This window comes from Physella acuta, unplaced genomic scaffold (genome assembly GCF_028476545.2).
Source record: "Physella acuta isolate Inbredline_101_S28 unplaced genomic scaffold, ASM2847654v3 ptg000754l, whole genome shotgun sequence".
NCBI classification, from domain to species: Eukaryota; Metazoa; Mollusca; class Gastropoda; family Physidae; genus Physella; species Physella acuta.
In genome coordinates this window covers 331,285-356,600 of record NW_026732272.1, presented here as the reverse complement: position 1 = coordinate 356,600, position 25,316 = coordinate 331,285, and the positions used below count along the sequence as shown (strand labels likewise).

Here is a 25,316-nt window from a genome sequence, read left to right as displayed (position 1 = left end):
AGAAGCGAGTATCTCTACCACGAAGTTCTCAGAGCGGAGAAAATTTTGGAAACCACTACATACATGCGTGTGTGCATTAGCATCGACAATGCACATTACAATGCAAACGGCACAAAAGTGCATCCTATTACTAGCGGCCATAAAATGCACATCATTACTGTAGTTCTGTAGTTCACAATAGTGCACAAACACTACTAATACTACATGCCCTAAAGTACTCAATAGTGCATAACACTACTAGTTGCTTTAAAGTGTACAATAATGCCCATCATTACTAGATGCCCTAAAGTACAAGTGCCCTGCCTGCACCAGTGTGAGACCCTCCCATAGTGGAACCAACACTACAGAGGTGTGAAAGGCTAGGTAATGTTAATTTAATTAATTAGAACAAACCTGCTGCATATCTGATTTTAATGTATACATTTTCTGCTGCATTACTTAAAAATGTCCTAATTAAAAAATCAAGTTCAGGAATTTTAATGATATAAATTTGATTTAATTACCTGCTAATTGTTTAATAGCCTGTACACATGTATTTTGTGTGCAGTTGTAATGTTGAGGTTGCTGATGTTTATGAGGTTGCTGATGTTGAGGTTATTGATGTTGTTGTGGATGTTGTAGATGTTGTGGATGTTTTTGATGTTGATGTTATTGATATTGTGGATGTTTTTGATATTAATGTTGTTGATTTTGTGGATGTTGTTGATGATTATGTTGTTGATGTAGTTGTGAATGTTGAGGCGGTCGATGTTGTTGTTGCTGTTGTTGATGTAGCTGTGAATGTTGAGGCGGTCGATGTTGTCGTTGCTGTTGTTGATGTAGTTGTGAATGTTGCTCTTGTTGATGTTGTACACTACAAGCACACCACAACCGAGATGCTATCACCTGTTTGCCAGCTGGTTGACAACACTTGACGTCACGCAGGCGATGACCTTGAGCCGGGCGGAATTCCCGTTCTAGGCCATGACCTTTAAACAACACTCTCAGATCGTAACAAAATAACCCCCCCCCCCCCTCCCCCCAATCGTTCATGTGGCGGTGGTTAGACTTTAGCAGGGCAAATTACAAATTTAAACGTGTGGTAAATGGAGGATAATGGGGAAGGGGTTGCGGGTAGTGGAAGGGGGGTAAACTTAAATCATATGAGAGCTAATTTAAATAATGACAAGATGACAATCACATTTAGCACTTCACAGCTTTCAGCCATTTTCCCCATAATTACATTTTAAGCTCTAATTTAATGTTTTTTTTAAAAAAATCTCGCTTCGTCAGCTTTTTTGTTTTGTTTACGTTAATGCTACATTTTCTGTTTTGTTTTACAGTATTCAACCAATGCGTTTAAATTCTTTTGCCTTTTCCCCCTAAATCAGTTTTAAGATTATGTTAGCGTAGAATAATGGAGGCATTTTTTAATAAAAAAAAGGCACATAGTTTTGTTGAAGTGGCGAAATGTGCAGACATTAGATACTAACGTAACAAAATGTGCAGACATTCGATATTAAAGCGACAAAATGTGCGTACATGAGATTCCAACATGACTAAATGTAACACACTTAAACAGCTGTTCGGTAGCTTTTAAATCGGTCATTCATTGAACTAGAAAAGTGCAGCTCGATTTTTCCCCCTTTCAGAACAAATGTGTTTGTTTTCCCAAAAGTTTTCCGAGAAAGTGGTCACACCTCAGAGGATTGTGAACTGAAGTGTTCCTGTTTGATTTTAGCCAACAATCAGAATCTACTCAGTTTTTCCGTGTTTTCATGGGGGAGTTGTAAATATTGTATTTCGTATCGTACAATGCTGTTACTATCTTTGTTATCAGGGGCTATGTTGGATGAAGGTTAAAACCATCTACCGATGTTAGATTTGGTTTTATTGGGGTGCTAAAGCATCTGAGTTGTGGTGATCATTAGTCAGCATTTCCAACAGCAACAATAATGGACGCTGGAATAGAACTCGTAGGAAGGGGGGGGGGGGCAGAGGTGAAAGATTGTATCGGTATGTAGTGTTAGACGGTCATTGGTAGTAGACGGTCAATGTCATGGTGTGATGGTGGACGGCCAATGTCATGGTGTGATGGTGGACGGCCAATGTCATGGTGAGGTGGTAGACGGCCAATACCATGGTGAGGTGGTAGACGGCCAATACCATGGTGAGGTGGTAGACGGCCAATACCATGGTGAGGTGGTAGACGGCCAATACCATGGTGAGGTGGTAGACGGCCAATACCATGGTGAGGTGGTAGACGGCCAATACCATGGTGAGGTGGTAGACGGCCAATACCATGGTGAGGTGGTAGACGGCCAATACCATGGTGAGGTGGTAGACGGCCAATACCATGGTGAGGTGGTAGACGGTCAATATCATGGTGCGGTGTTAGACGGCCAATACCATGGTGTGTTGGTGGACGGCCAATGCCATGGTGTGGTGGTGGACGGCCAATACCAAGGTGAGGTAATTAATGGCCAAATGTGGCGGTAGACTGTTCAGTGTTGAAGTTGATGATGGTCAACCACGTGGTCCGAATAAGTCAGTTTTTATCTTAGTGTCCGAGTTTTCAACATGACATTCATTACTTGGCCGACATGCGTTTTCGTTAAATTAAAATTAAATCACAAAAAATTAAGTCCACGCATAAAAAAAAAACACCACTTCCCCGTGTAAGAGTGTAATACAATAACACAAGGGGCGTCACTAGGTTTTCTCGAGAAAAAGGGCGGCAACTAACTTTTCCCTATTTTATTAAAATTTGAGACATTATTTGTTTCAATGTCAGATCACTTTAATGATTTCAATGAAATTTTTTTACGAATTAGGTACAGTTATTCTTTTGAAATCGGCGGTCCATGTGGCAGATGAAGTAGAGTTTACCTGTTAACAGTAGACCACGTCGTCCCATTAGTGCACGAATAGCATAAAAGGCGCGGTTTTACTAAAACTGCTTTTAGGTCTTAGTAGGAACTACCCCTCACCTCTGAACAAAACTTTATTACTAAATTGTACGATTCAACTTTTTTGAATGACCATTTTATTTAAATTTTTCTTTCCACTGTTTTGTTATAGTTATTTATACTTGTTATATTTCCAATGTTTTAATTTGAAAGATTCGTATTAATATCCCTTACCCACGCTCAATTAAATTTTAAACTAATTGACAGGTTATCAAAAACTTCACTTAATTGCTTTGATCTAATTTATTTCCGCAATTGAAAAAAAAAACCCAATTGAATTAGTAATTTAAAAAAAATTCCATTGACTCACTATACATTTCTAAAACAACAAGCAACCTCACCCCCCCCCCCCCCCCCCCCCCAAAAAAAAGTCCTTTTAGTTTAGCATAAATGTTACAATTTTTTTTAATCAACCTTTTCTTGAAAGAATATGATACATCATCACGAGTAAACACCGCATGACGAAAAATTTGACCAGTTTCGATCACATGAAAAAAAAAACCGCTTAAAAACCCATTTGACTCATAAAATATTCAACTGATCTGGCACACGATATCGCGAGCCCAAATATATCACTGGCATTCATTCGGGGCCTACGCTTATTTCTGTACCGTATTGTGAAGCATTGAAGTGGATAAAATAACGTTAACAAGGATTTAAGCCGTTATTCGCAAAGAATGAGAATTCCACACCTGCAATTCTCCAGAACCGATCTAGCGTGACGCACCGTGACTGGAATCGTTTGTTGTTAGGTGTGGACTTTGGATCCTGTCACATGCCAATGGAAATGCCAAATTTGCTTCCGGTATCCGCAGGGTCAAAGTCCAAGTGGCGGGAATGTGATAAAACACAGGGAAAATTGGGAAATTGCTGATAAAAAAAATAAATAACCGACGGTATTAAATTAAACACAACGCATCAATAAATAGGGAAGAAATTCCCCCCTGCCGATTCCCTTCTCCTGTTTGTTACCCCAGACCAAGAAAATGCAGTAGGACATTACACATTACCTGTCCATTACTAATTGACCCTTCCTGGTATCTTTTCTAGTGGCGCTGTCATCCTCTTCGAACGGACGAAATAAAAAATAATAATTTATAGAGAAAGTATATCCTTCAAAAATGTTTAACCAGTGTCCGCCCCCTTTGCTGAAAATTTAAGCGCCCCCCCCCCCCCCCATCGAAAATTTCAAGAGCCCCCTCCCCGGAGAAAAAAATGTCTGAAAGAAACACAGTGTTACATATAATAGGGATAATGTTAGGGTCATAGAGTTAGCGTTAGGTTGACAAGGAATACGGTTATTCTGCATTGTGCTAGTTTCCATGTTTGTAGATTGTCTAGGGAAAGTATGAACTACGATTTATTGTGTACTCATTCCCGTTCAGATTTGCTACAGAATGCTTAGGTATTGTTTTGAATAAATTGTCAAGTTTCTCACTACGGATATCACACAGAAGGTGTGTGTGTTTGTGTGGAAGGGGGGGGGGGGGGGATAATTCATCTGGGGACGGATAGGAACACCTTGTGCAAGCCACCAAACATCACCAGACACCAAACAAGATCACCATACAGTGCATTAAATTGGAATCTCCAAGGAAAGAAGAAAGCAGGTTGGCCAAAAAAACTTGGAAAAGACCAGTTAAGTACTGCTAACATCATTATCAAAACACTCTGCATCATTAGCTGACAATATTTGATACAACAAAACATGAAGTTTCACAACCCAAAGACAAGTCAATCTAATTTATTTTTATTTCAATTTATAGGAGATATGCCATGGTTTTTATAAAACCCCTATTTAAATAAATGATATAATAAATATTATGTTACATATTTATATAACAAACTTCAACATTGGTCAACAGCAACAGATAGAGATACAAGATGGTTGCAATTGGAGAGGGGGGGGGGGGAGGTGGGGGTAATTCAGATATGGACAAGCATTATGCTGAACAAATAGCAATACAATCAATCAGCTGAGTAGATGAAGCACACACGACCCACAACAAAACACAGGCACTGATGCACACACTGAACCCACACACTAATCCACTCACTGAACCCACACACTGGTGCACTCATTGAACCCACACACTAATCCACTCACTGAACCCACACACAAATCCACTTACTGAACCCACACACTAGTGCACTCGCTGAACCCACACACTAATCGACTCACTGAACCCACACACTAATCCACTTACTGATCCCACACACTAATCCACTCACTGAACCCACACACAAATCCACTCACTGAACCCACACACTAGTGCCCTCACTGAACCCACACACTAATCCACTCACTGAACCCACACACTAGTGCCCTCACTGAACCCACACACTAATCGACTCACTGAACCCACACACTAATCCACTCACTGAAACCACACACTAATCCACTCAATGAACCCACACACAAATCCACACACTAATCCACTCACTGAACCCACACACTAATCCACTCAATGAACCCACACACTAGTGCCCTCACTGAACCCACACACTAATCGACTCACTGAACCCACACACTAATCCACTCATTGAACCCACACACTAATCCACTCATTGAACCCACACACTAATCCACTTACTGAACCCACACACTAGTGCACTCGCTGAACCCACACACTAATCGACTCACTGAACCCACACACTAATCCACTTACTGATCCCACACACTAATCCACTCACTGAACCCACACACAAATCCACTCACTGAACCCACACACTAGTGCCCTCACTGAACCCACACACTAATCGACTCACTGAACCCACACACTAATCCACTCACTGAAACCACACACTAGTGCACTCCTTAAACCCCATTAATTTACTCCAAAATGCCCAACCACCTGTACTTATATTAACCATACAGATTCACCCTTTAGTAGATTCCTATACACAAACATGCCATTTTCAGATACCATTCCTAACTATATCCAGCACATTTCAACTCCTCACATACTCTTACACTTGTACATAAAAACACAAATCCATACAACATAAGAACACATTAAAAAAGTGTTAAAAGTTACAAACTAAATGTATAAGTACTATAAGTGATAAAATTTAAAAAAAAAGAACACCTTTTTTTGTGTAAACGAGAGAAGTAAAAAAATAATATTCCACACAGATTCAAATTGACTCAGTTCACGACAAATGTATAATAATAAAACAACAAAAGAATAAAAAAAAGAAACTTACATTACAAAAAAATGTGTTTGGTGAAAGTTTAGAAAATGTTGCTGAACCAATGCTACATTGACCTTTACATCACGCCCTCACAAATGTAAATATAACAGCAGTCAGCACCAAATAACTAGATGTTTTCACTTTACATCAGCTTTTAACCTTTACTGTAAATGGTAATTTGAATCTCATGAAATCTGGTACATATTACAGGTTCTCAATGGCATGGAACGTTCCTATTAGAGGTTCTCAAATTAAAATATCCAGCACGCTGTCAGATCTAGCCTTGGCCAACATGCCAAACTATTCACAAAATAAAAATTGTGTACAAAGTAAAAAATGTGATAACAACACATGTTGTTACTTCAAGTGTAATGAAGATATAAATAATGTATCACAAAGATATTCATGGTGCATGTGAAATCAAACCAAAAGTGCGGTCAGCTAAAAAAATTATGTTATAAAAATATTGTTTGAAACCAGTGCAAAATTATGAGTGCAATTGGAACATTAGAACTTGTATGATTGGTACATGTATGATTGGAACATGTATGAATGGAACTTGTATAATTGGAACAAGTATGATTGGAGTATGGATGACTGGAACTTGTATGCTAGTAAATATAAACATATAGATTAGCTGTCATCAATCACGTAATACTGGAATAGGCTAAGGAATTTTTAAAGGACATAAAGAATGCAGACATACAGAACACATCAGTCTAAATCTGTCCCTTGGTCCTACATTAGTTTTATATTAAACTATTCTTTAAATGCAACTAACAGCGGATGAATTATATCATACATGGAGTGATCTATAACTACTTGTAACTTTTTACATTCTAATATAACTAGTAGTATAAGTTCAATAATAGACTGACAAAAGGAAATATTTTTTGACCTAAGGTTTTTGTTTTTTCCTCAATGTTATGTCACCACACATACTGAGATCATTCAGTAAAATTTGTTCAATATGGCCAGGAAACACAATGACCCATCACACACCTTGGCCATTACCATATGATCATTCAGTAAAATTTGTTCAATACGGCCAGGAAACATAATGACCCATCACCCACAAATACCACAAAATGACAACTAAACCAATAACACTAATACCCATAACACACAATAAAAATTTAGAACCAGCAAAATATAACCCCTAACATAACAACAAAAGCGAATTTAGAAATATAAATCCTAGGGGAGACAAATGTGGAATTTAAAAAAAATAAAACCCAAGGGTAAAATCATTTCTTAACATATAAGGGGAGATAATCATGATAATCTTTCAAATCTAGACAACACAAACATTAAAGACAAAATGGTGCGAATGGAAATGAATGCTGCTTATTGTTTGCAGGACAAAAACCCCATCATAAATTAAAGAATTTATCATCTACTAATTAAAGAAATCTAAATCTTATCAATTGATTTAGGCATAGTGGATGAACAGGGTAGACAAATAAAGTAATATTTTGTTTAAACACCTGGTAAGACTGGTTCAACAGGTCAACACTGGGTGACTGATGACAATGACTACAGTAAGTCAACTTGGCTGACTTATGACCATGACTTTAAAAAGTCAATTTATAGGGTGACAGGTGACAATGACTACAGTAAGTTAACTTGGATGACTTATGACAATGACTTTAATAAGTCAATTTATAGGGTGACCGGTGACAATGAATTTCAAGAGTCAACCTGGTTGACTGAAGACAATGATTTCAATAAGTCAACTTGATTCGATGTTATACCAACAACAATGACTTTTAAAAGTCAACTCTACTGACTTTTAACAATGACTTCAATTAATCAGTCCACTGGGTGACTGATAAAAATGACTTCGACACACAAGATGACTGAAGACAATGATTTCTATAAGTCAACTTGATTCGATGTTTAACCTACAACACTGACTTTCACAAGTCAACTCTACTGACTTAATGACTTCAATAAATCAGTCGACTGGGTGACTGATAAAAATGACTTCCACACACAAGATGACTGATGACAATGACTTGAAGACATGACCTCTGGTGACCATGACAAGCAGTAAAACAAAGCTAGCCCACGACTGTCGTCAGCTAACCACGGGAATCTGCTGGCCGATATATTTCATATCAGACTTGACGTCAGGTGATCTGGAACTCCAGGCCACGGAGCTGCACAGGTCTAAAGTCTGGCACTCGGGGTGTGGCTCTAGGACGCAGAAATTCTGCGCCACCCAGAAAAGTCTGGTCAACGAGTCCACCCACTGTTCGAGTTCCGTCCCATTTTTTTTACTATTGACGACAGCCTCCTCTTGTAGCTTACGATCAACTGTTAATTTTAAATTTGGAAGAAATTCCGAGAAGTCTGTTGTCGTGTATAACCCAAGTGGGCCCTGGTGTGCTTTAGTTATCTCTGAGGTGGGGATGGGCTTGTTGTTTAAAAAGGTCAAAGGTGACACCAGAAACTGGGTCTGGGCCACCAGCTCCAGGTTGACCATGATGCACGCCCTCCACACGCCCGGCCGGAGCGGTTTGTTCAGCAGCGGCTTCTGGTTCCCCACGTGGCTGGACCCGGGGATGACAACGTCGTAGGACGCTGCGATTTCGTTGGTTGGGTCCACCCAGGCTATCGAGACGGTGACCTCGGCCCCGTGGCCCCACTCGTGCCGCAGGCTGATCTCATCGTAGGGGCCCATCAGGTTGCCATAGTTACGGAATATCATCTCCTTGACATCAAAGTCTGTGCTAACCTGTGAAAGAGGCAACAGTATTGTTTGATTAAACATTGTCAATCATAATGTTGGGGGTGGGAGTCACTGGTGGCACTATTTATTTTACTACACAGCAATACCATTAAAATCTAGCTTTATAATTGAAAAAATGCCAGAAAGTGTATTTGAGGAAAGTTATCAAACCATTTCTGTCAATACTTCTGATTTGAAAATTGCCACAAACTTTATTAGATAAATACTCTATAACTTTTAACAACTATTTTTTAAAGCTAATTTAAATTTGCTTTAAATTTATAAAAAGACATCACTTAAATTTATTATTTTAACCATTTATAGGCCACTTAACATAATGATAATCCATAGCAGTCATTTTAATTTTGCTTATTTTTACCCAAGGTCACAGTAATCAAGACTCACCACAAAAAAATGACACCATAACATTTCCCCACACAAGTTAACTACAATTTTAAATACAATGCACATTTTTAAACATTTTTATACCCCTCTCCACCATATAATGTTGTAAACTAAAGTGAAAACCCCTTGACTCCTTGGGTTAAAAAATGTCATTTTTATACAACTCCAACAAATAAACAAAATACTCTTAATTTTCTTTGTAAAAGAAAGGCTTCCTACAAATACCCTACCTGGCTTCCACCTACATACAAATACCCACCCCCTCCTTTGCTTATACCTGCCCCCCCCCCCCCCCTTAATATAAATACCCCACTATTTGCTCATTCCTATAAATATCCTGTTCCTCCTCCATACAAATAACTTTCTTTGAACTTACATACTAACAACCTCCTTTAAACCTACATACAAATACTTTCCTTTAAACCTACATACTAACAACCTACTTTAAACCTACATGCTAACAACCTCCTACAAACCTACATACTAACATCCTGCTTTAAACCTACAGCCACATACTAACAACCTCCTTTAAACCTACATACCAACAACCTCCTATAAACCTAAAAACAAACCTCCTCTAAACCTACAAACAAACAACCTCCTATAAACCTACAAATACCTCTAATGAGAGCAGCCTTGAGTGTCCAGCAACTGCCTCACGCGTGAAATAATCCTTGGGCTCAGCATACGCCTCCAGGGTCACGACCTTGTTGGTGTCCTTCAGGCGGGCGGAGAAGAGCACAAGCAGACCATGGAGGTGGTCAGCCTCGTTGTAGATGGTCACTTCAAGGAGCTGCAGGGGCGCCAGGTCACATCTAGCCTCGTTCTGACAATAGGGATGGGATAATTGGGTCAGTTAGCCTCATTCTGAGGGGGACAGGGTGGTCTAGTGGTAGAGAGCTGGAGTGCTAACCCGTAAGTATCGAGTTCGAATTCGGGTTCAAGTCAGTAGACCGTCCCTGAGTCCACCCAATACTGATGGGTACCTTACCCACATTAGGGAAAGTAAAGGCGGCTGGGCATAGTGCTGACCGCACTATCTCTTCATATGCCGAGGTCACAGAAACAAGTGAACTCTACTTTACTTGCCCTATAGACTGTCAGGCTTGAAAAGGGAACTTTTTAGCCTTATTCTCACAATAGGGATGGGATAATTAGGTCAGTTAGCCTCAATCTGTCATAAGCAAAGAGAAAATTAGCCAGTAAGCCTTTTTTTAAAAAAAAAGATGGAAGGTTGCAGTTAACTTTAATCAGATCTCAGACAGAACTACCCAAATTAATACAAATGATAAATTAAAATAATGGTAAAAAAAATCAAGTGGTAGTAGCAGCACATTTTTGTGTGTGACCCTTTTTTATGTTAAATATTTTAAGCACACTTAAGATTAAAACGTTAATATCAACTGTGAGTAGAGTAAAATCACCTGCTTAATCTGGGTGACAAAACTTAAAATTAAAACATAACTATCAACTGTGAGAAGCATATAATCACCTGCTTAAGCTGAGCGACTGCCAGACGCTCCAAAGACACGTAAATGGTGAGCGCAGAGTCCTTCACCTTTGTCTCTTGGTCTAAGTGGTGGAAGGCATTCTGCCAGTAGCTGGACAGGCTGTGTACACCTGGAGACATAGTGACCAAACAGGTGAGCCATAGGGCAACATGGTGATCCCACAAGTAAACTATAGGGCAACATGGTGATCCCACAAGTAAACTATAGGGCAACATGGTGATCCCACAAGTAAACTATAGGGCAACATGGTGATCCCACAAGTAAACTATAGGGCAACATGGTGATCCCACAAGTAAACTATAGGGCAACATGGTGATCCCACAAGTAAACTATAGGGCAACATGGTGATCCCACAAGTTAACTATAGGGCAACATGGTGACCATTTAGATAAACAACAGGGTAACATAGTGACCATACAAGTAGCAATAGAGCAACATTGTGACCATACAAGTAGCAATAGAGCAACATGGTGACCATACATGTAGCAACAGGGCAACATGGTGACCATACATGTAGCAACAGGGCAACATGGTGACCATACATGTAGCAACAGGGCAACATGGTGACCATACATGTAGCAACAGGGCAACATGGTGACCATACATGTAGCAACAGGGCAACATGGTGACCATACATGTAGCAACAGGGCAACATGGTGACCATACATGTAGCAACAGGGCAACATGGTGACCATACATGTAGCAACAGGGCAACATGGTGACCATACATGTAGCAACAGGGCAACATGGTGACCATACATGTAGCAACAGGGCAACATGGTGACCATACATGTAGCAACAGGGCAACATGGTGACCATACATGTAGCAACAGGGCAACATGGTGACCATACATGTAGCAACAGGGCAACATGGTGACCATACATGTAGCAACAGGGCAACATGGTGACCATATAGGTAGCAATAGGGCAACATGGTGACCATATATGTAGCAATAGGGCAACATGGTGACCTTACAGGAGAGCAATAGGGTAACATTGTGACCTTACAGGTGAGCAATAGGACAGCAGTGACCACTCAAGTAAACATTAGGACAACATTGTGGCTACAAAGGTAAAAATTAAGAAAATGTGACTACTCAGGTAAATTATAGGGCAACACTTACCACTTAGGTAAACAATTGGGCAACACACTGACATACAGGTAAGAAACGCACATTACACAACACACTTGACACACTCTATAGGTAGACCACCCAGGGACCACACAACACTACCTGGATATTGAAAGCCATGAAAGGTCACATCCACAGTGTTGATTATTTCCTGGTCAACAATAGCCTCAAACTTGCGGGCAAAAAACATGGGCTTCTTGTCGTAGTGCTGGCAAATAAAATAAAAGAAAACAACAAACCAAGTTAATCTTGAGTGTCTCTGCTAATACTGCTATAATATCCATAAATTTAAAATTGGCATTTGATTATTTTATATTGGTCACATTGATTAGATGTATCTTACAAGTACATATCATATGTTAAACATGATTTAAAAAATTCAAGTTACATTATAAATTTAAAACAAAAAGGTAAAACTAATTTGTTATCTCTTGAATTATTTTAAAAATATTTCATAGCAATGTTTTGTAAAAATTTATATGCTCAAAGCTATTTGGTTTTTTAATTATTTAAAAAAAAATATTTCATAGAAATTAAAAAAAAAAAAAAAATGGTAAAAGTTACTTTATTTCTTAATTATTTAATAAATAGTTCACATAAATGTTTAGCAAAAGAAAATCTAGCAACAGAGTCAAGTTCAACTGACCAGCAGCCTCTCCGTGTCCGTGACCTTGATGTCATTGGGTGAGCAGCCGCACCAGTCGACAATGTGCTTGTACTGGCACTTACAGCCCTGTTTCCTGCGCCAGTTGGTCAGGTGAAGGTTGTTGTCTACGGACTGGGAGCAGAACATGCTGTTCTGTAGCACCATGTGGAAGAATGACTGTGGACGTAATTAGATGAGGGTTTAATTAGTCAAGGTTTAATTAGATGATGGTTTAATTAAATAGTAGATGAGGGTTTTTATTTAAATAATTAGATGAGGGCTTAATTAGATGAAGGTTTAATTAGATGAGGGTTTAACTAGTCAAGGTTTTAACACCATATGAAAGATAGACTGCGGACATAATTAGATGAGGATTTAATTAGATGAGGGTTTAATTAGATGAGGGTTTAATTAGATGAGGGTTTAATTAGATGAGGGTTTAATTAGATGAGGGTTTAATTAGTCAAGGTTTTAACACCATGTGGAAGACAGACTGTGGACATAATTAGATGAGGGTTTAATTAGAGGAGGGTTTAATTAGTCAAGGTTTTAACACCATGTGGAAGAAAGACTGCGGACATAATGAGATGAGGGTTTAATTAGATGAGGGTTTAATTAGTCAAGGTTTTAACACACATATATAAGTAACATTCTGCAATTCGAAAACAAAATATAGACATAAATTGAAAGACATAAAATAAATATTGGTAGGCATCAAATCACCTAATAAATAAAAAAACTGGATCAATATATTGCCACACACAGCAGTTATCTTTTTCCATGGCCTGACTTATTCTGTTTTACAAGCAGGAAAAACATCTTTACATGCATGATGTGACAAAACTTCCACATTAAAACTGTAAAGTTCTATATTTCTATGTCCATCCACCCACCTCAACAGGCAGCAGTGAGTACTTGTAGTACTGTTTCAGGCCTGCCACCAGCTTGTCCTTGGAGTAGACAGCGTATCTGGCAAACTCGCTGAACAGACCCACCCAGTCGCTACCACCATCAAAGACGACCCCTGATGGTAGGGGTCGTGGTGCCACACGCCACAAGTGGTCCTCACACTCATGGAATGTCTGGTCCATGCCCTGCTTCTTTATGAACCTGAAGAAAAGTTTATTTTGATATAAATTAATATTTATATACCTGAAGAAAAGTTCATTCTGATAAAATTAATCTTTATAAACCTAAAGTTAGTTTCGATAAAATTAATCTTTATAAACCTAAAGTTAGTTTCGATAAAATTAATCTTTATAAACCTAAAGTTAGTTTCGATAAAATTAATCTTTATAAACCTAAAGTTAGTTTCGATAAAATTAATCTTTATAAACCTAAAGTTAGTTTCGATAAAATTAATCTTTATAAACCTAAAGTTAGTTTCGATAAAATTAATCTTTATAAACCTAAAGTTAGTTTCGATAAAATTAATCTTTATAAACCTAAAGTTAGTTTCGATAAAATTAATCTTTATAAACCTAAAGTTAGTTTCGATAAAATTAATCTTTATAAACCTAAAGTTAGTTTCGATAAAATTAATCTTTATAAACCTAAAGTTAGTTTCGATAAAATTAATCTTTATAAACCTAAAGTTAGTTTCGATAAAATTAATCTTTATAAACCTAGAAAGTAAGAAATTGTTCCCTGTGACACATTATGCTTTCACCATTTTTATAGATAGAGTAGGTGAGGTATTTAAGTCTACTGGCAAAGTGCTGACTACATAATCCCCTTACAAGCCAACAAAAGAACTTCACTGGAGCATGGTCTGAAAGGGTGCTGTACTAACTAAAATATCTTGTCATACCTAAGTTGTTTCCCTTGATTGACTTACCTGGGAACATTCTTGCCAAATGACCTGAGGAAGTTTAACCCCTTGTATGCTGTCAGATACTCCACCAAATCTTGTATGGGCCTGTCAATGACAAGGTTCAGTTAGAGATTGGGATAAAGATCTATCATAAACATTTGGTTGTGTGTATAATTTGACCTGAGTTTTATTTTGATGTTTGTGACTGACCAGATTATGTGTAAAACATATTGATGTGTTTGCAATTATAGTTGTTAAAACTGTGTTTCAACATAATTAGTAACTGTGTCAATGTGTATGGACTAATGTGTAGCCAGTACAGCCAGTGTGTAAGGTTAATGTGTACGGGACATGTTGTAGGACCAGTGAGGTCTATGTGTAAGGTCCAGTGTGTAGTCAGTGTGTAAGCTCCAGTGTGGTCAGTGTGCAAGGTCCAGTGTTTAAGGTCCAGTATGTAAGGACCAGTGAGGTCAGTGTATAAGGTCCAGTGAGGTCAGTATATAAGGTCCAGTATGTAAGGACCAGTGAGGTCAGTGTGTAAGGTTCAGTATGTAAGGTCCAGCATGTAAGATCTAGTGTGTAAGGTCCAGTGTGTGGGGTCCAGCATGTAAGGTCCAGTGAGGTCAGTGTGTAAGGTCCAGTGTGTAGTCAGTGTGCAAAGTCCAGTGTTTAAGGTCCAGCATGTAAGGTCCAGTGTGTAAGGTCCAGTGTGTAAGGTCCAGCATGTAAGGTCCAGTGTGTAAGGTCCAGTATGTAAGGTCTAGTGTGTAAGGTCTAGCATGTAAGATCTAGTGTGTAAGGTCCAGCATGACCAGTCTACTATAACCACTCACTTGACAGGGTAATCACTCTCACTCAGGTTGATGTAGTAGTCCCACTTCCACTTTGACTTGTGCTCAAACAGCTCCCTTATGAAAGACAAGTGGGCCTGGAGCAGGCTAGCCCCACCCCAGATGGTGGAGAATCTATTCTTTGTTAGGTAGATGTTGGAATATTTCTTGGACAAGGGAAGTAATTCTCTATACAAATATTCCTGCCTCTGGAAAAAAAAGAATTTTTTTTTGTTTGGGAATCAAAATTATAAAATAAAGAGTCAAATTTAATATAATTTTTAATGAAATTATAGTGTTCTAATATAATAGACAGTATTTATAATGGCTAAAAAATTCAAATTTTTAACTCGTACCTCAAGGAAGATTATCACGATAAATAATCTTTTAAAAAATAATACAGAATTACTTCTCTTCATAACAATTCTATTATTAGTAAAACAACAAAACTTATTTGATGTTTTGTTCACATGTTAAACAGAATCAATTTTTATATTTTTTTCCCATTCAAACAAAATATAAAAACAAAATTACAAAAACATTTTTTTTTGCTCTAATTTTAAAAACAATCAAAAAACCTTCCATAAAATCAACATAATATTGTTTTTTAAAAGAAAAATTTTCAATGCAACAATTAAACTAACATCCAACTTTAAATTACCTTCCAGGTAAAAGAGACATCTAGATTAAAAAGGAAATACTTTTTGCAAACTACTAACAGAAAATGTTTATTTATTTAGGAATGGCTAGGTGGTGGTGTATAAGACGATTGGGGAAACAATTTAAAAAATAAAATTTTGGTAGTAAACTTTATGGCGTACATTTAGATATTTTCTTAAATCAAGATTTGATTAACTTCGCAATCAAACCTATGATAATATATTAAAAGCATTACTGTGTGTAGAGTTATTAAAACATTGAAAAAATACAATACTATTATACCATTAGTTGAATTTTGAAACTGTTCTGAATTAAATTTTTTAAGAAGTTTGACCTTGAAATGAATTTAATTAAATAAACTGTGACAAATTTTATTTTTGCAGTAAGGGTACACCTTTTCAAAATGAATGTAATTAAACAGATATTAATTAAGTTATATCAAAAGTGAGTCACCTATCCACTATGAATGTAATTAAACAAATCTTAATTAAGTTCTATCAACATTGTGTCACCTTGTCAACATGGATGTAGTAAAAATGGCTAGGGCTGTAGATGACACGCAACAGTCTGACCACCTGACGCAAGGCTCGGCCATTGACCGTCAAGACAAAGACGATTCTCACCCTGGGGTTGTTGGGGGAGATGGTGGGGTGTTCCAGCGGCGCCTCCTGCCTCACTATGTCTGTAGGGGTCAAAGTTCAATGTTACAAGACATATCGCTACAGTACTGGGATATATGCGAAGAATGCAGCCGATTTTTTAAACAGTTAGAGCTAAATAAAATGATACCTTATATATTGAATGATGGCTTGAAAAAAAGATGAAAATTTAGAGTTCTAACAGGACACCCCCCCCCGAGATACTTGCAGTTTTGTTTTTAGATTAATGCCCCCCCCCCCCCCCCTTCTCCCATACTATTTTGATTTCTTAAATATTGTTTTGACAGTAAATATGATTTTTCAATTTGACCTTGAACTCCTGTCCCATAAATCTTGTTGGCCAGGTAAGCGCCGCATGTTTCTGAAGCGTTGCCAGGACATTTGGTGAAGCAGTGAGCCTCGTCCAGCTTCTCCCCATGTTTGCCAAACTCGTTGCCACACCAACACTCCTTGCCAAACTGCAGGGCAGCGTACTTCATGGCTGGGGACAAAAGGGTCCACACAGATCTCGTTAGGAAAGATAATTAGCGAGATCACCTTCAGCAATTAGTAAATGGGAATTAGCAAGTTGCTGACATATTAGGGATTTGCTTTAAAAAAGAAAGAGATAGAGAGTGATAAGAGAGTGGGAGATGGAGAGAGAAAGGAGAAAAAGGGGGGAGAAGTGTATGAGGGGTTAGTTTTATTGAGATGGTTAAAATGTTTAAGAAAGTAAACACTCAAATTACATGAACAAAAAAAAAGCAGCAGATGAATCAATAGGTAAAAAAAACTAAACATTTAAGATTCCGGAAATCCAGTAAATTAAATATTATTAAATATTTTTAAATGGAAAATTTAAGAACTCTGAGATATGTTTATATTAAGTTGGTTGTTGTAAACAACTTATATTGGAATAAGTGATGGTCTGATGAATGAGAGATAGCAGTACCTGATCTGAAGCAGTGGTCTATACACTTCTGTGGGGTGTTGTCCATGAAGTCCACCATACCACCATCTAAGTCACGGGATGCCATGCTGTCTCTGTAGCAGCCATAGTAGTGGCCAGCATCAGTGCCTGGAAGAGAGAACAATCTAGGTGAGAGGATGTGAGGTATAGAGCCAGCAGCCGTAGTAGTGGCCAGCATCAGTGCCTGGTAGAGAGAACAACTAGGTGAGAGGATGTGAGGTATAGGGCCAATCTTATCAAGCAACAAACTCACTTCATTTGTGATGTTGGGCTTTCATAGTAGGTGGCGGAGGAAGTAGGTGCTGGTGGAGCAGGTAGGTGGTAGCACTGTGGTGGAGGATTGTGGTGGAGCAAGTAGGAGCTAACATTATGGTGGAGTAAATAGATGCTAGTATTGTTTTTGTGCAGCAATTATGTGCTATTATGGTGGTTCACCAAACATACATCAAGTCAAATCAATTCATTATATTTGTATGAAGTTGTATATTTTACTTGCATGACTGGGTCGCAAAGACTATTGACTCAAGATAAGTGAACAGTTTAATACTTACTGCAATACATAAAACATAACAATCAACATCTCAAAGTATGCTAGAATAAAATCGTTTATTTCAATCATCTCTACTGTATCTCACTCTCTCTCCCCCCCCCCCCCCACGTAGCACCCCTCACCTATTCCTTGCACTAATTAGAAAACAAATATTTATATAGAAATTATAAACTTTAAACCCCGAGAAAATATAGGGGGAGGGGGAACCCTGAAAATAAAACATCTGTTACATAATGTCCTCAACTACATATAACATATGGTGTAGGCGCCAACATGAACTTCCATTAAAGCTTGACATTGTTTAAAGCAGGCCAAAATGTATTTGGAGTCTAGAAATAATTTATCTCAATTCTTATGAACAGATTCATTTAATTTAAGGCTGTCGCATTTGTAAGAGATTAATTCTTTGCACTCAGCAAATGTAGCGATAGTGTGCTCAGCACTCTGATCAGTACCTTCACTATCCCCACCTAGCAAGAGCTGACGGAACTACCATACCAGAGGCGTAGCGAAACCTCCCGGCGCCCGGGACAAACTTTCAATTTGGCGCCCCCACCATATATTTATAATTCAAAATAGCAGCTAAAATGAGCTTATTTAGGCGCCCCTAGCGTCGGCGTCCGGGGACATATGTACCCCCCCCCCATCGCTACGCCTCTGTACCCTACAGTATATAGAGCCCGGTGACCCGACAAGATGCTTCTGAGCTACGTGTCACATTGTACCTAATCCTCGTGTGTGTAGGCATACGAATCGTTCTGAATAAGATCGTGCCTAATTAACTCCTAATAAAGCAGCTGTCATAATTTGAATGAATGGACCGCAATAGAGGATTTGTTACAGGATTTGCTTACATTGTTACAAGTTAATGTTACACTCCGGCTTACCATACGGCGCTATTTAGTGACGGCTGAAGACTTGAAAGACACAGTTGTCCAAATGGGGTGGGTGGGTACACACTGTTGCGCATGCCTAGAGAGCGAGGGAGGGGCGGGAAGGGGGTTAGACAGTCGGTGTGGGTGCGTGGTGTCCTGCATGGTTGGGCGACAGAGAAATCTATCTATCTACCTATCTATCTACCTACCTATCTATCTATCTATCTACCTATCTATCTACCTATCTATCTACCTATCTATCTACCTATCTATCTATCTATCTATCTATCTATCTATCTATCTATCTATCTATCTATCTATCTATCTATCTATCTATCTACCTACCTACCTACCTACCTATCTATCTATCTATCTATCTATCTATCTATCTATCTATCTATCTATCTATCTATCTATCTATCTATCTATCTATCTATCTATCTATCTATCTATCTATCTATCTATCTATCTATCTATCTATCTATCTATCTATCTATCTATCTATCTATCTATCTATCTATCTATCTATCTATCTATCTATCTATCTATCTATCTATCTATCTATCTATCTATCTATCTATCTATCTATCTATCTATCTATCTATCTATCTATCTATCTATCTATCTATCTATTTATCCATCCATCCATCTATCTAGATAGATAGATAGATGCGTTGTTTCTAGACTGAATCATTTATGTGCAGTGTAGAGCCTAGTTTGTGAATAACTGATATGGTGAGCGTAAGTAAGTTAAAGTCCACTGGTCTGTAAATAACGTACCAACAAGTGACAGTTGAACAATAAGACGCGATTGGTGCGATTTGGTAACAAAAGTTTTATTTTAGCTAGCTTGTAAATTAATTTCACGTTCATGGGTTATTTGCTACTTTAATTTTGAATATTATTTTTTTTCCGCTGACGATAGTTTTAACTTTTTAAAGCCATATATAGCAAGTCAAATAAATTTGTATACATAAAATCTCATGTTAAAATATGAGTCACATTTGCGCTAATTCTATGCACAAAGTAGATTTGTTTCTTACATATATGTCAGAAAAAAAAAATGCCGCATTAAATAATCTTTTCTCAATTCCTACCTTCATTATTAGCGAGGAAAACGCAACATTGTAAACAAAGGTTAGTTGCTTGAAAAATGACATGGCCAACAACAACGTTTTATTTACTAAGTCTGCACCTATCTGATGTGAAACATCAAACTAAACAAACATCTCGCTTCAACGTTCCCCCTAAAGGCAAAAAAAGCTAGTGTGCTACGTATAGTTTGTGTGCGCGGTGTTTTAAAAGTATTATATATAAGGATATATTTATTTTACAAAATGAGTGCGCGACAGGTTCAAAACTACTGCGCGTCCGCGCAACCGCGAGTAAACATTGCGCCCCTCCATTTTTATTACATCCATGTTGACAAGGTGACACACTTGAATTTTGTGTCCACTGTGGAGTGTTTAAATTCGGGGACCTTGGGTGCTGCCATGTCACCCCCCCCCCACCAGTCTAATCTCATTCCACCATTGCTCTCATGTAATGACTCCTCACAAACTATGTAAAAGTTGTTTTACATAACGGGGTTGTTTACATTTTAACGTGCTCAATCCGAACGCCACAACACACTCGACTGACATTAAGTGCACGTGATGACAGGTGACATCCCTTGGTTGAGTGGCGTCCGTACAGGTGCGAGTGACAGACACGACATACAACATACACGACATACAACAGACTCGCCAGACACGACATACAACAGACTCGTCGGTCGACAGACACGACATACAACAGACTCGTCGGTCGACAGACACGACATACAACAGACTCGACATACAACAGACTCATGTTGACAGACACGACATACAACAGACTCGACATACAACAGACTCATGTTGACAGACACGACATACAACAGACACGACATACAACAGACTCATGTTGACAGACACGACATACAACAGACTCGACATACAACAGACTCATGTTGACAGACACGACATACAACAGACTCGACATACAACAGACTCATGTTGACAGACACGACATACAACAGACACGACATACAACAGACTCATGTTGACAGACACGACATACAACAGACTCGTCGGTTGACAGACACGACATACAACAGAATCGTCTGTTGACAGACACGACATACAACATAATCGTCGGTTGACAGACACGACATACAACAGAATCGTCTGTTGACAGACACGACATACAACAGAATCGTCGGTTGACAGACACGACATACAACAGACTCGTTGACAGACACGACATACAACAGACTCGTCTATTGACAGACACGACATACAACAGACTCATGTTGCCAGACACGACATACAACAGAATCGTCTGTTGACAGACACGACATACAACAGAATCGTCGGTTGACAGACACGACATACAACAGACTCGTTGACAGACACGACATACAACAGAATCGTCTGTTGACAGACACGACATACAACAGAATCGTCTGTTGACAGACACGACATACAACAGAATCGTCTGTTGACAGACACGACATACAACAGACTCATATGTTGCCAGACACGACATACAACAGAATCGTCTGTTGACAGACACGACATACAACAGACTCATATGTTGCCAGACACGACATACAACAGAATCGTCGGTTGACAGACACGACATGCAACAGACTCGTTGACAGACACGACATACAACAGAATCGTCTGTTGACAGACACGACATACAACAGAATCGTCTGTTGACAGACACGACATACAACAGAATCGTCTGTTGACAGACACGACATACAACAGAATCGTCTGTTGACAGACACGACATACAACAGAGTCGTCTGTTGACAGACACGACATACAACAGAATCGTCTGTTGCCAGACACGACATACAACAGAATCGTCTGTTGACAGACACGACATACAACAGAATCGTCTGTTGACAGACACGACATACAACAGACTCGTATGTCTATAAGCACTCAGTAAACAAGCCCTTGTTTTCCTGTACTGTTTCATCGTTGTTGTTTTTGGAAAAAATAGCCTATGTACAGCTTTTAATATTTAACCTGTGTGTACATGACAACCTGTACACAAGTCAGGTGTCAGTGTGACTCGCATGACTCCCAATGGCACTGACGCAACTGTTGCGTATCAGTGGTTATTATGCAAGGGGAAACATTATTTTCAACAGCTTTATAAAGCCAAATAAGCCACTAAAAGAATTTCATAATAAATATAATTATATTGAAATACTGTTGCTTCTGCTTTTTTGGGTCATATGCAGACGGAGACTTTAAGACCTAATTAAGCGACTGGCTCAAATAAGTGAAATAGACTTTAAAATTATGTCCCAATAAGCTTGCCTAATTAACTAATTAAACACATTACGCGGAACTGATGGTATTTACAAAGGTAAGGTAAAACTAAGCAAAGAAAATTACCTCTATTGGGGCAGTAATTGGGCAACTTGAGGGTGTAAAGTGTACCGTTCTGCTGCCGGCAGAAGACGTCAGCAATCTCCTGCTTACACTTGGCTGTTTTGGCGCGGTTAATTGCAGACGACACATCCTTGGCGCTGACGTCACACGATGGAATGTACTGGGGGAGCGAGGCCGGTGCGGCGGTGTGGGGGGAGTCCTGGGGAGGTTCGTTGTCTCGGACGTACACGTGCGTGTTGTCGTCGTTCTGGGCGTGAGCATCGTCTGAAGGCACTTGGGGGGCGAGCCCGTGGGGTAGGGGGTCGCCAGGCACTTTGGGTGGGATGTTGGAAGTCTCAGGTAATGCTGGGTCGTTATGATGGGGTGGGGGTTCGTTCTGTTGGGGTGGGTGGTCGTTGTTTGGGTGGTCTAGACCGTTGATGACAGGCTGGTTCATGGAGCCGGTGTCCCTGATGACGTTATGCTTGACGTCATCAGGCGCTGCGTGGGGCGGTCCTTTCCCGCCATTGGTTGATATCCTTTTGTCGTTGATGGGTGAGTCTTGTTTGTTCAGGTTCTGAAAAGATTAATTAGTACCGTTAAACTAATTAAGTCAAACATGTATTAGCGTCTGAAAATAAATGTGTATTTGAGTGAATGGGTAAGTCTTGTTTGTTCAGGTTCTGAAAAGATTAATTAGTACCATTAAAACAATTAAGTCGAACATGTATTAAGGTCTGAAAATAAATGTGAATTTGAGTGAAGTAGAACTTTTAAAAACATTAAGTCAGACAGTAATCCTTTTAGGTTCTTACAAATCAATTTAATAAAGACGACTTTTAACGTAACATTGTATATTTTTGGTCAACACAAATGCCTTGTTTCCAAAGAAAACAGAAAACCTACAATACCATTATGTTTAAAAGTCTTTGAATTATTGATCAATAAACAATAAATAAATAAAAATGGTTTGGTTTTTTTTAATTGAAATATTATATAATATCTGTTTTTTCTAGTTTGTTTTTGACAAATTATTTGTAAACATTGTAGCTCTTATCTAGATCTACACTTGCAGCCAGTGAACGCCAGTACCCGACGTTTCCTCTGCGATGTTAAAGAGAAAAAAAAAGTTAATTCAAATAAAAAACGCAATATCGCAAGCCGAAATTAGGCAAGATGACAGGAGAGACTCAGACACGCCCCTCCCCTACCCCCGCGCCCTTACCGCCACTTCTAACAACCTAGTCTGGAACCCCGAAGAATCGATGGGACGCCAAATATGAAAATCATGTGTCTAGATTAGGCGGGATACTGGTCAGACAGACAGACCGCGACCTAGAGCGCACAAAGATAACGTGGGATGCAGGCGGGATGGATGACTTGCTCACACCACATTAGGCCAGTGGCCACACCAATGAGTGGCCCCGGAGACCCCAATTTAACGCGGCCACACAGGCGATGACGTTTCATTTGGAGCCATCCTTCACACTGGGGTAATGAGACACAGATCATTTTTGTAAGCGCTTCGTCATTCTGCTGTCATTTAAGATGGTTTTATCATACACACTTAATCACGAGTAGGGACCATCTTTTACATGTATGTATGTGTGTATATATATGTCTATATCCACCCACCCACCCACCCTTCGTCGATCGATCAATGGATCTCTCGACCTGTCATTCTGTCTGTCTGTCTGTCTGTCCGTCCATCCATCCATCCATCCATCCATCCATCCATCCATCCATCCATCCATCCATCGATCCATCCATCCATGCATGCATGCATGTATTAGCACACATATGCATACACACATACTTAAATCCACACATGTATAATTACATACACATACAATCTAAGCGGATAGTTTTTTGGTATTCCTACAATTATGGCCAAATGTACGAATGCCACACATGGCCAAATGTGTCACTGCCAATCAAAGCCACGGCCAAATGTGTCTCTATAGCTTCTCTTGTCCAAAAAAATGATTCAGCCAATTACGACTAAACCTGTTTCTCAACATTTCTGACAATTTATATTGATAATGGAGTGCAATTATTTAAATCCTTGAAGAATGTCCTTAAACTCATTACTATACAAATTCATTTACTTACTCCAGTGTCTAGACGATTAAGAGCTTTACATTTTTTCTCATTATTTTATAATGGTAAAAAAAATCTGACAGCTTTTGTTGTGAATATGCCATGTTGTAAGCAAATGACATGCGCAGACGCTATCAAGGTAAGCAAGGGGAAAGCACTCTTACAAACTAGCTTTCCATCATGTCTGAACATGACTTGCTACGTTTTCTAATGGATATTATTTGATTCCTTCTTGGACGTCAAATAAAAGGGAAAAAATGTATGTTACAAACATAACTTCAGAAAGCCATAGCTCTATATAAATATATACACAGGCTTTATTCAAAACTATCTTCTGTTTAATACGTACGAAATCTGAAAGTCTAATTTCCAGAATCAAAGCTAGCACAAACGTAACGGAGAGACTATTACAAAACCAGGCTATGATGGCATTCAACCACAAGGGATGATGACTATATGACTGAAGAGATTTATCGAGGAAACCCGATTCAGCTTTTTTTTTGGGCTCCAAAGTAAATGCAATTTCATTTTGTGAAACGGACTCGAAAAAAATAATGTCGATCGTCGTACTAAAAGATATTTCTTTGCAATGTAAAATAAAATGACAGCTTGGGAGTTTCAGGGAAACCTCATTTTATTTAATCTGAGGGAGATATTCATAGTTTGTGTAGTTGAAGGGAGAGTGAGAAATTCATATAAATCATATAGTTTAGGGCAGAGATTCATAGTTCTTATAGTCTAGGGGATAGAGAAATTCATGGTTTGTGTAGTCTAGGGGAGAGAGGTTCATAGTTCCTGTAGTCTAGGGGAGAGAGAAATCAATAGTTCATGAAGTCTATGCGAGAAATTCATAGTTCTTGTAGTCTAGGGAAGAGTGAGCAATTCACGGTTCGTG

The 25,316-nt window shown here is 38.8% G+C and overlaps 1 protein-coding gene across 1 annotated transcript in view; it reads right to left on the bottom strand.

Annotated features, from left to right (window-relative positions):
• Positions 1-4,727: 4,727 nt before the first annotated feature.
• LOC131950336 (xylosyltransferase 1-like) overlaps positions 4,728-25,316 on the bottom strand; it is a 72,511-nt gene continuing 51,922 nt past the window's right edge. Inside the window, exons 2-13 of the mRNA XM_059312439.1 lie at positions 22,346-22,898; positions 17,466-17,591; positions 16,845-17,015; positions 16,388-16,557; positions 15,219-15,424; positions 14,410-14,490; positions 13,466-13,682; positions 12,573-12,749; positions 12,029-12,134; positions 10,775-10,902; positions 9,902-10,108; positions 4,728-8,883 (exon numbers count right to left, since the gene is read on the bottom strand). Coding sequence (XP_059168422.1) covers positions 8,224-8,883; positions 9,902-10,108; positions 10,775-10,902; positions 12,029-12,134; positions 12,573-12,749; positions 13,466-13,682; positions 14,410-14,490; positions 15,219-15,424; positions 16,388-16,557; positions 16,845-17,015; positions 17,466-17,591; positions 22,346-22,898 — 2,802 coding nt within the window. The 3' untranslated portion in view covers positions 4,728-8,223. The remainder of the gene's footprint in view (positions 8,884-9,901; positions 10,109-10,774; positions 10,903-12,028; positions 12,135-12,572; positions 12,750-13,465; positions 13,683-14,409; positions 14,491-15,218; positions 15,425-16,387; positions 16,558-16,844; positions 17,016-17,465; positions 17,592-22,345; positions 22,899-25,316) is intronic.